Genomic DNA, 11,832 nt, shown 5'->3' with positions numbered 1-11,832 from the left:
CTTGGGACCACGTGACGATGCAGGGGCGGGGCTTTGGATTTTGAAAAGCGTGGCGGGAAGGCCTCTAAAGCTACTGTCTCGTGTTTTGGAAGGGGCGAATTTCCAAGGCTTTGGGGGAGGCCTTCTTCCGGTGGTTTCTCGTTTGGATCCTGACCCTGCTGGCCCTTTTCCTTCCTGCCCGCCATGGCGAAGCAGCAGAGCCGGGAGCAAGGCATCACCCTGCGGGGCAGCGCGGAAATCGTGGCCGAGTTCTTTTGTGAGTCGATTACAAGACTGTGGGGGCGGTTTGACACTATAGTAATTGCTATGGCCGGGTGCTATTGAATTATGGGAGGTGTAGCTTTACAAGGCCTATAGTTCTTTCTGCCAAAGAGTGGTGGTGCCTCAACAAACTACATATCCCACAATTCTGTAGCATTGAGCCATAGCCGTTAAAGTGGATTCGAACTGTATTAATTCAAGTGTAGATCAGGGATGGGCAAACTTGGGCCCTCCAGGTGTTTTGGACTTCAACTCCCACAATTCCTAACAGCCTCAGGCCCTTTCCTTTTCAGGGTGAAAAGGAAAGGGCCTGAGGCTGTTAGAAATTGTGGGAGTTGAAGTCCAAAACACCTGGAGGGCCCAAGTTTGCCCATGCCTGGTGTAGATTGTAAATAGGCCAGGCTGAAGCTGAACTGAGGCCTATTCAGCTGAAACTTTAAAGCAGCCAATGTGTTTCCTGATTCTGTTTGTCTTTCTTCCCTTTCTCTGTCTCCTTTGATATTAAGAAGTATGATAGATAAGGAAAACATGGGAAGAACTCTCTCCAGGGAAGTCTCCTTTGCAATATAAATAGAAATGCCTCCTTAAGAATGTCTAATATTGTGCTATGCTAATAATATATATTGTATATACATATAATATTGATGATAACATTATAATGTAATACAATATTATACTAATAATACTATGATATAATAATTGTGTATTATATATTACAAGTAATATTACTAATATTGCAGTATAGTGGTATAGTACAATATAGTAATATATAATACTAATATTGTGCTATGCTAATATAACATATTGTATGTACATGTAACATTGATCATAATATTGTAATACAATATAATACTAATAATATTGCAGTATAGTGGTATGGTACAATATAGTAATATATAATACTAACATTGTGCTATGCTAATATAATATATTGTATGTACATGTAACATTGATCATAATATTGTAATATAATATAATACTAATAATATTGCAGTATAGTGGTATAGTACAATATAGTAATATATATAATACTAACATTGTGCTATGCTAATATAATGTATGTATGTATAAAATTGATTATAATATTGTTATACAATATAATGCAATATAATAATTATATATTACATGTAATATTACTAATAATATTGCACTGTAGTGGTATAGTACAATATAGTAATATATAATACTAATATTGTGCTATGCTAATAATATAATATACTGTATGTACATGTAACATTGATTATAATATTGTTATACAATATAATGCAATATAATAATTGTATATTGTATATTACATGTAATATTACTAATAATAGTGGTATAGTACAATATAGTAATATATAATACTAATATTGTGCTGTGCTAATAATATAATATACTGTATGTAGATATAACATTGATCATAATATTGTAATACAATATAACACTAATAATACAATATAATATAATAATTATATATCACATGTATTGTTACTAATAATATTGCAGTATAGTGGCATAGTACAATATAGTAATATATAATATTAATATTGTGCCATGCTAATAATATAATCTATTGTATGTACATATAATATTGATCATGATATTGTAATACAATGTAATTCTAATAATAATGCAACATAATTGTATATTATATATTACATGTAATTACTAATAATATTGCAGTTTAGTGGTATATAATACTAATATTGTGCTCAGCTAATATAATATATTATATGTACATATAACATTGATCATAATACTGTAATACAATATAATACTACTAATAATGCAATATTATAATATAATCATATATAATACTGATATTGTGCCATGCTAATAATATAATCTATTGTATGTACATATAATATTGGTCATAATATTGTGATACAATATAATAATACTAATAATAATACAATATAATATAATGATTATATATTGTATGTAATATTACTAATAATATTGCAGTATAGTAGTATAGTACAATATAGTAATATATAATACTTATGTTGTGCTATTCTAATAATATAATATATTGTATGTACATATAACTTGTAAGCTGTTCTGAGTCCCCTTTGGGGTGAGAAGGGCAGGATATAAATGTCGTAAATAAATAAATGTCTTTTAGTATTTGCACATTTATAATAATGATAATATTAAAAAAAACTTTGCTTCAAGATCTACCTCCTTCCCGAAGGGACTCAGGGTGGTTTACAGACACAAAGCAAAAGGCAAACATTCAATGCCCCAAATGAATACAAACACATCAAAATAATACAAGATAAGGCACAGAAACAGCAGCAAACTAAGAGCAAAGAAGTAAGTTGCTCTGAGTCCCCTTCGGGGTGAGAAAGGCTGAAATTAACATAAAGCAATCCAATAAGACACAGTAAACTAAAACATGAGTAAGACATTTCAGTATATACCCTAAAAGCAATTATGACTTCAACTCCCACAATTCCTAACAGCCTTGAAGTCCAAAATACCTGGAGGGCTGAAGTTTGCCTATGCCTGTGTTAGACCTTCTCAACCTAAAAACAAGTCTAGTTGAAATCTGGGGTTTCTGTTACATAGATTATTATTATGTTTATTTATACCCTGCTTTATCTCCCCAAGGAACTCAAAACAGCTTGACATAAAAGCATCAGCATAGCCATTTGAAATATACAAATATACGAACATTAAAGCAGGATTAAATATAAATAGTATTAAAGCATTCCCAATTAAAACAAATCAAAGTTAGATCTCTGTTGGCTTCCACTGTAAATTCATATTAACCCTGCCGTGTCTTTACATTGCTGTCTTCTCCCAGAGTGAGTGTTAGATTTTAATCTTTTGAGTAATAAGAGTTGGCAAAGGCAGTACAGCTTTCTGGGGTTCAGGGCATATTCTTAGAGAAAATACATCTCGTATAGACTAGTTACATCTGTTGGTTTCATCTCGTAATGCACTGTATGTGGGGCTGCTTTTCAAGACTTTTTGGAAGCTTCAACTAGTCTAATGTGTGGTAGCCATATTGCTAACAGGAGTGGCGTACAGAGAGCACACAATCCTCCTGTTATGCCAGCTCCATTGGCTGCCAGCTTGCTACCGAGCACAATTCAAAGCGCTGGCTTTGGTCTATAAAGCCCTTAACGGCCTTGGCCCAGTTTACCTGTCTGAACGCATCTCCCTCTATGAACCATTGCAGAGGCTAAGATCTTCTGGTGAGGCCCTGCTCTCAGTCCCACCACCTTCGCAGGCACGGCTGGTGGAGACAAGAAAGAGGGTCTTCTCAGTGGTGGCCCCTCGGCTGTGGAATTAGATCGGCTTCCCACCTGTCATTTTGCAAACAAATTAAAACTCGGCTTTAGGAGCATAATTACTTGTGCAATATAACTGGAATTGGTTTTGGATTGATGAATATGACTATCTTCATGAATATATGCACAATAGTTGTCTAATGTGTGCATATGTTGCTTTAATGTTGTTTTTAATCGTCGTTTAATTGTTTTTAACTGTTATTCGGGCATGGAATAGTGCCCCTTATGTAAGCCGCCCTGAGTCCCCTTCAGGGTGAGAAGAGTGGGATATAAATATATGCAAGTTAATAAATAAATATTTTAAGTCAAATCTGTGAATAATCAAATGAACAAAAATCTAAACCACAAACATGGAGAGATGAATATATACAACACAGCTAGCCCTCCATAGCCATGGGTTCAATCATCCTAAAAATATTCCCTCCCTCCAAAAAAATAAACAATTCCTAAAAGCAAACCTTGATTTTGCCATGTTATATATGAGATATCTTTTACTACACTATTGTGTATGCCAATATTGCCTTGCCATTTGGAAATACTTAATGGGAAAGAAAAAGAGCATGATGAAGTATTGATTCTTGAATTGTAATAACATGCACTTTTTTTTCTTTCAGCATATGGCATCAATAGTATTTTATACCAACGTGGGATCTATCCTGCTGAAACCTTCACACATGTTCAGAAATATGGGCTCACTATGCTTGTAACAGCAGACTCTGAACTTAAAAACTACTTGAATAACGTCGTGGGGCAATTAAAAGGTACTAGCAGTTGTAATATTGTTATTAAAGGGTGATATACAGTTTTCTGGGTGCCATAAGGTTGCCAAATGCTCCTTACAGGCTTAAGAGAGGTAAAATAAAAGTGGGGGAACAAAAGAACATGTTTATTCGGGCATGAATCCTGGTATCAAATTCCTCTTTTTTCTTTTGCGCCCATGACCTCTATCACTTAGTCACTGCTGCTTCTTTGTCTGCACTTGAATAACTATGCCAGTGGCCAGTTACAAATGGACTTGTAACTTTTTCAGACATGGATTCATGTTTGGTTTGAACTGTCTATGTAGCTTGGTTTAGCCACAACATTTCATTTCATTCTCATTCTAGTTGCAATTCAAATGCCAAAAATACATTGCATCAATATGTTGAATTGCAAATGTTGTTGTTATGGGATGGTGGTGTTAGGTATGTGGGGTTTGTCTCCAAAAGGTACCAAATCCAAACAAAAAAAAATGAAAAATTAGTTTATCCACAATGTTGGATATGAGTATAATATTAAAACTATCAAAATGTGTCAAATCACTCCTATTTGGGTTTGGAAAACTGCATTTTATAGCTCAAAATGGTTGTTATTATCCCTGTAAAATTTGTCCAGATGGATTTGGTACCTTTTGGAAACAAGCTGTATGTGAAGAACCATCCTATGAACCATTTTGGAGTCTAAGATTGCAGGCAAGATTGGCGGGGACGAGAGACAGGGCCTTCTCAATGGTGGCCCCCTGGCTGTGGAATTCCCTCTCCAGGGACATCAGATCAGCCCCTTCCCTCCTGAGCTTCTGTAAGAAAGAAGAAACCTGGCTTTGTGACCAAACTTTTGGAGAACTTGAGAAATAGACAGATATGGAATTGATGTGCACTGACTACCTGAAATGGCCGGATTACATTTAAGGATCATGTGATTGACTCCTAATGTTTTATATGTTTTTAAACTGTTTTAATGTATTTTATAACTATTTAAATATCTGTAATTGTACATATCCTATGGCTTCGTGTGGTTGCCTTCATGTAAGCTGCCTTGAGTCCTCTCCTGGGTAGAGAAAAGCGGGATAGAAATGCCGTAAATAAATAAGAAAGGCTACCCGATACTTTGAGAACTGGATTCAGCCCCAGAAATAAATGGATAAGATTTCCTAGTGTGTGGTTTGAAACCTGCCTACAGTGTGAATATGTAGGGAAAGTTGGTATATGTTATAGACATGCAACCCATTTCTTACTATGTATTTTTGGCAAAACTAAATTTGGTTGCTTTTATCTCCCTTTATCAACCATCTCAGAGATTAAGATCACCTGAGGAGGCCCTGCTCGGTCCTGCCTGCGTTGCAAGTGCAATTCTTGGGGATGAGAGATAGGGCCTTCTCAGTGGTGGCCCTTTTGTTGTGGAACTCCTCAGTGATATAAGATCAGCCCCCTCCCTCCTGAACATGGCTCAGGGACCAAGCCTTTGGCCAATAATGCATTGCAATAAGTAAAAATGGAAATTGTGCAATAATGACTGAAATGGCTTTTTAAGTATGATTCTGGATTGCATGGTTTTAAAAATGTGTTTTAATGTTTATATGACTTTTTAAATTTATGTTTTTAATATACTGGTACTTGTTTACTTGCATACTTGGTATGACACCGAATTGTTGCCTTTTGGAAGGCTACTTTGTGTCCCCTTTGGGGTGAGAAGAGCAGGATATAAATACAATGAATAAATGAATTATTTCTTGTGTAATAGAATACAAAAGTGAAGGCTTTCTTGGGAGTTACAATTTAGCTTTAGACAAGCAATTCCTCACTGCCAAATTGTTTCATAATTTGACAAGAGAGGGAAATACCTGTGATATTTTTTCAGTAGAAAGAAAATGGTGTCTCTGTCTTCCTATTAGTGTACTAGAGAATGTTGAGGTTTTTTGAAGAATCCCAGTGAATGTAAGGAAATATTATTCTCCATTGCCAACAGTGTTAGAAGACAGGAAGATTTAAATACTCACCCTTCCCTTGTGGGAAGCAGCACCAATGAGCTGCTCTTTCCACTTCTAAAAGGTAAACACAACTCTGTTTTCAGAGTTCTCTGCACATATGAGAATAAGTAGAAAACATACTCAGAAATATAGTTAATGAACCAATCCAAAATTGTAGCTACCTGGTGCAAGGGTCAGAGTATTCCTGGTAATTTAATGCAAATGTTAATTTTATTATTTATTTATTTATTTCTAACATTTTTGCCCCACCCTTCTCAACCCCTAGGGGGACTCAGGGCGGCTTCCAATTGGCAACAATTCGATGCCGCATAATAAAATACAAACAGCAATTATAACAGTTAAAAGCATAAACATTAAGACATAAAGATTAAAACAGTATACTTACAGTCCATTGGGCTATTAACACAATGTGGTAGCAAAATACACATCAAGGCTGCTGCTGAGAACCCCAGATCACTCTGAGAGAACAGAAGCTGTCTATTTGCTTACAATTTAAACTATGTAAGCAAAGGGAATCTTTTAATTTCATCTTTATTTACTGTATGTCTTTTTTGGTAAAGAAAATTATACTTAAAGGCATAATGTACATTATGTAAATGGAAAATAGCATGTAAGACAGTTTAGAAAGTTAATTACAATTTATTTTAATAGACTTCTAAAATTAGTTCTCTAGAGTGTGGTGGAGGCTCCTTCTTTGGAAGCTTTTAAGCAGAGGCTGGATGGCCATTTGTCAGGGGTGATTTGAATGCAATATTCCTGCTTCTTGGCAGGGGGTTGGACTGGATGGCCCATGAGGTCTCTTCCAACTCTTTGATTCTATGATTCTATGATTCTATGAATTGTGTGCCTTCAAGTCACCTGTTGACTTATGGTGATACGTATCATGAATTTCTTAGGGTTTACTTTAGTGAGAAATACTCAAGAGGTGGTTTACCATTGTCTCCTTGTGTGAAATAAACCTTACAGCACCTGCAGTCCCCCACTAGTCTTCCACCCATGTACTAACCAGCCCTCTCTCTGCTTGGCTTCTGAAATCGGATGGAATTCGGAACTAAAAGCTAATTTCCTTCTTTTTCAGAATGGCTCTATGAGTGCCTGGTTCAGCGGCTAGTAGTGGTGATTTCTAGTAAGGAAACCAGTGAAGTTCTTGAAAGGTGGCAGTTTGATATTGAATGTGACAAAAGCTCAAAGGATGAAAAGTAAGTATCATCACACTTTGTTGCAGGCAACATAAAATGTTGGCACTTGTCTGACGGTTTATGACTTCTAGGCACATTGCCACTATTATGTATTTGCTCCAGAAGTTATAGTTTATCGAACCTGTGAAGTCAGTGAACAATTTATATATCGCATTGTTGAAGCTTTCATGGCCGGAATCACTGTGTTGCTGTGAGTTTTCTGGGCTGTCTGGCCATGTTCCAGAAGCATTCTCTCCCATTGTTTCTCTGAAGATGCCTGCCATAGATGTGGGTAAAATGTTAGGAGCCTGGAAAACTAACAGAAACCCAATTTATATAACAATACACATGCTATGTGCACATCTGTCCAACCTTCAAATATGTTTCTGGAAAGACAAGTGTATTTAGCAACATGTGCTGTCATAATATAGTGTTTCAGCCATTTATTGTGTCCAAATCTTCTATTTTGTTGCATTTTCAGTGTCCCAAGGCAGAAATCTCAGAAAGCTATACAGGATGAAATAAAATCTGTTATTAGGCAAATAACAGCTACGGTGACATTTCTTCCATTGTTAGAAACTACTTGTAAGTATTACAACTTGTTATTAACTGAACACAGCAAATGGCTGTCAGGGTAACTTTAGTATAACCAATAAAACAAATACAGTTTATTTTAATATTTACAACCTGACTTGCTTTTAAAAAAAATCCTTCAGTAGAGAGATTCATTTTATTGGGGAATGGAATAAGATGTCTCTGTACTAAAAACTGAAACAAAATAGTTTGGCATAAAGAAACTGTATATGGATGTCCAAAATACAATCAGCATGAGCAGGAACAGAACAGACTTTGAGCCTTTTTAGGTTATCCAAATGTGCCCCATATGATTTATTTTCCAAAGAAGTTATGGATAAACAATGACAGTCAACTTTCAAATGGCACCATTTCATTCCTATTTTGTCTGGTTGATACTGACACGATAAATAAATAAATAAATTCCTATTTTATAAAACCCAAACATGTTGTAAATTGTTTAAAGAGAATCCTTCCAACTGATTCATTGCAGACTAATGCAAATGTGGTTCCAATGCCCATTTTTGTTTTTCCTAAAGGAGGGTTGAATTGTTGAACCATAATTGAAAAGCACAAAACAGATGGGGAAAATCTACTTTGTTCCCTCTGCTTTTGATCTTATCCCTTCCCTGGATGCATGCTTCCATTTTGTCCTTTTATCCCAGTGGTGCTCTATAATTAGTCACTCTTATAGTTTGGAAGAAGGGCAATACTTACAGGAAGGATGCATGAGTTCAAAAAAATAAAGTATCCCCATCCTGCTTCTTCATTTTGACTCCTTGATCTTCCACTTTGTAGTCATTTTCGCAGACATAATTTTGCCATTTGGTATTGTTAAAGGGACAGGCAACTTCAACAGTGGGGAGAACACACTTTGACCTTTGAGGGCTCGCTACAGGGTTCACATCTGACAAATGTGCTGTTAATTTGTTTAGAAACCAGAAGTGACTACATGTTTGCTTCAGATGCACTGCTATAAAGCATCGAAGAGATAAGTGCTTAGGATCAGAGTAGAAAGTTGGTGTACTGAATAGGTGAAAAGGGAAAATAATTTTTTACTCATATATGTTTAAACAAGTATGACAGTAGTGTAAGTTCATGGATAATAATAACAACAACAACTTTATTTGTTTTCACAGGTGCATTTGACTTGCTAATTTTCACAGACAAAGACTTGGAAGTTCCAGAAAAATGGGAGGAGTCGGGGCCACAGTTTATTGCCAACTCCGAAGAAGTCCGCCTCCGTTCCTTCACAACCACCATACACAAAGTGAACAGTATGGTGGCCTACAAAAGGGACGCTTTTCCTTGACATGGCAGATACCGTTGTAAAGTTCCTTAGCTGCTAATCGTTACTTTCTAACTGTACATATTTCCTGTCTTGCCTTCACTAACATTTTATCATTAAATATCTTCTGAATATACCAAATTACAAAGGTCTGTAGCTTGTCGATGGCTAAGCAATCAAGTCACCATGCCAAAATGCCAAGGTTATCTAATTTGAAGCCCAGTCTTGAGAACTGCAGTGTGGATATATTGTTACTGTAATTTTTTTATTATGTATCAGAATTCTTTTCCTGGTCCCCCCCCCCCCCCCCCCAAGGTCTTGTGAAAGTGGAAAAGGTGTTTATTTTAATTTTTGTGTTTTGTAGAATAAAGGTTTAAAACAAAAAAAAAGTTGAAGAAAACTATTGGGTTTTCTCTTTTGAAACGAACTTATTTGAGCTCAAAATACAGCCAGGCCTCCATTAAAAAAACCAACTTTGTTTTTGCCATTTTATATAAGGGACACCATTTTACTATGCTACCATATATATTGGGACTAAAGCATAGATTTTGGTGTCTACCGGACAGGGGTGTCATGGAACCAAGACTCAGACATGAAAAGCCCCCATTGTACCCTGGAAATACATTTCATGCTGTCAACTTGTGAATACAAATGCTTCTAATTCATATATTGAAGAGACCACAAGGGCCATCCAGTAATATAAAATCAAAGTATCCTTGAAAAATGGCTATTAATAATGAAATGATGTCCAAGTCAGGTTTAAGAATAAAGTTGCCACCTGTGCCTTTAAAGCAGTGCTATTTAAAGTTCTGGTCCATGAAGAATTGTGATTCCATGAGTTATTCTTTACTGGCCTCAGCCACGTTTCCTGGGGGGAAATGGAGCTAATATATGCATATTGTATCAGTCTCTCCAATAAGAGGAAGGGGAGACTCCCAATCCTTCACATTAGATACCTTCAGATGCACTGCTATAAAGTATTTACTGAGAATCTCAAGTTTCTGTCCCACTAATGCAGTTGTTCTCAACCTTCCTAATGCTGCGACCCCTTAATACAGTTCCTCATGTGACCCCCAAGCATAAAATTATTTTCATTGCTACTTCATAACAAATTTTGCTAGTTATCAATTGTAAACATCTGATATGCAGGATGTATTTTCATTCACTGGACCACATTTGACACAGATACACAATACCCCCAAATTTGAATACGGGGGGGGGGGGGGGGGTTGATTTTGTCATTTCAGAGTTGTAGTTGCTGGGATTTATAGTTCACCTATAATCAAAGAGCATTCTGAACTTCAGCTATGGAATTCAACCAACTTGGCACAAAGAACTCCCTTAATCAACAGAAAAGACTGGAAGGGTTTAGTGAGGATTGACCTTGAGTTTTGGAGTTGTAGTTCACCTACATCCAGAGAGCACTGTGGACTCAGACAATGATGGATCTGGACCAAACTTGGCATAAATGCTCAACATGCTGAAATGTGAACACTGGTGGAGGTTGGGGAAAGCAGACCTTGACATTTTGGAGCTGTAGCTGTGATTTATAGTTCCCCTACAATCAGAGCATTCTGGAACCCACTGATAGAATTGGGCCAAGCTTCCCACATGGAATCTCCATGACCAACAAAAAATTACTGTATTTTATGGTCTTTGGCCACCCCTCTGACACCCCCCTTGCGGCCCCTAGATTGAGAAACGCTGCACTGTGAATAGCCAGATGTGATGTAAGCATAATGCACCTTTGTATCATTGCAACTAGCATTACTTAGATGCTGAATGCAGTAGCTAAAAGGTGCTAATGCTTCAGATCATGACACTAGTTTTGTCAGATGTTCTAATTATCTAGTCCAACCTAGCTCAAATACTACTAGAGAACTCTAAAGGACAATTAATTACATACAAGTCAATGTCCTTAAGAAGATAAATAAACATTAAAGCTATCTAAACACTAAATTCAAGAATTTATAAGGAGGGAATGTAGGCTGGTGTCTATCAAGTGGTTAGAACAGATCAGAAATGCCCTGTGTTTTAGCTTTTTCCTAAATGTTTTATTTTAAGCAATCCATCCAAAGGGATCTTGCAGCAACTTTAAGAGTACCGATGCACCTACACTGTAGAACTAATACAGCATACCACTTTGTCAGAGTTCAATGGTATGAAATCACAGAAGTTGTAGTTTTACATAATGTTCATTCTATGCTGTCAAATAGTGCTGGTGCCTCACCAAATCACAATTCCCATGATCCGTAGTATTCAGTCATGATAGTAAAAGCAGTACAAAACTGCATTCTACATCTGGACAATTCTTGATTTTGCCACCAGATGGCACCTCTATAAAATAGAGAAGTTGTTCATTCGTTCAGTCGTCTCCGACTCTTCGTGACCTCATGGACCAGCCCACGCCAGAGCTCCCTGCCGGCCGTCACCCCCCCCCCCCAGCTCCTTCAAGGTCAGTCCAGTCACTTCAAGGATGCCATCCATCCATCTTGCCCTTGGTCA

The 11,832-nt window shown here is 36.6% G+C and overlaps 1 protein-coding gene across 1 annotated transcript; it reads left to right on the top strand.

Annotated features, from left to right (window-relative positions):
- The first annotated feature begins 2 nt into the window (after positions 1-2).
- On the top strand, positions 3-10,133 carry MAD2L1 (mitotic arrest deficient 2 like 1). Its single transcript, XM_060779003.2, has 5 exons — positions 3-256; positions 4,157-4,303; positions 7,367-7,487; positions 7,948-8,051; positions 9,179-10,133. Exons 1-5 carry the CDS (start codon positions 184-186, stop codon positions 9,349-9,351), a joined length of 618 nt encoding a protein of 205 aa, XP_060634986.1. The 5' UTR covers positions 3-183; the 3' UTR covers positions 9,352-10,133.
- The last annotated feature ends 1,699 nt before the right edge of the window (positions 10,134-11,832 follow it).

Source organism: Anolis sagrei, chromosome 5 (assembly GCF_037176765.1).
Source record: "Anolis sagrei isolate rAnoSag1 chromosome 5, rAnoSag1.mat, whole genome shotgun sequence".
In the NCBI taxonomy this organism is placed as follows: domain Eukaryota; kingdom Metazoa; phylum Chordata; class Lepidosauria; order Squamata; family Dactyloidae; genus Anolis; species Anolis sagrei.
Note: the sequence above shows the minus strand (reverse complement) of the source record. Positions and strands in the feature narration are given on the sequence as shown.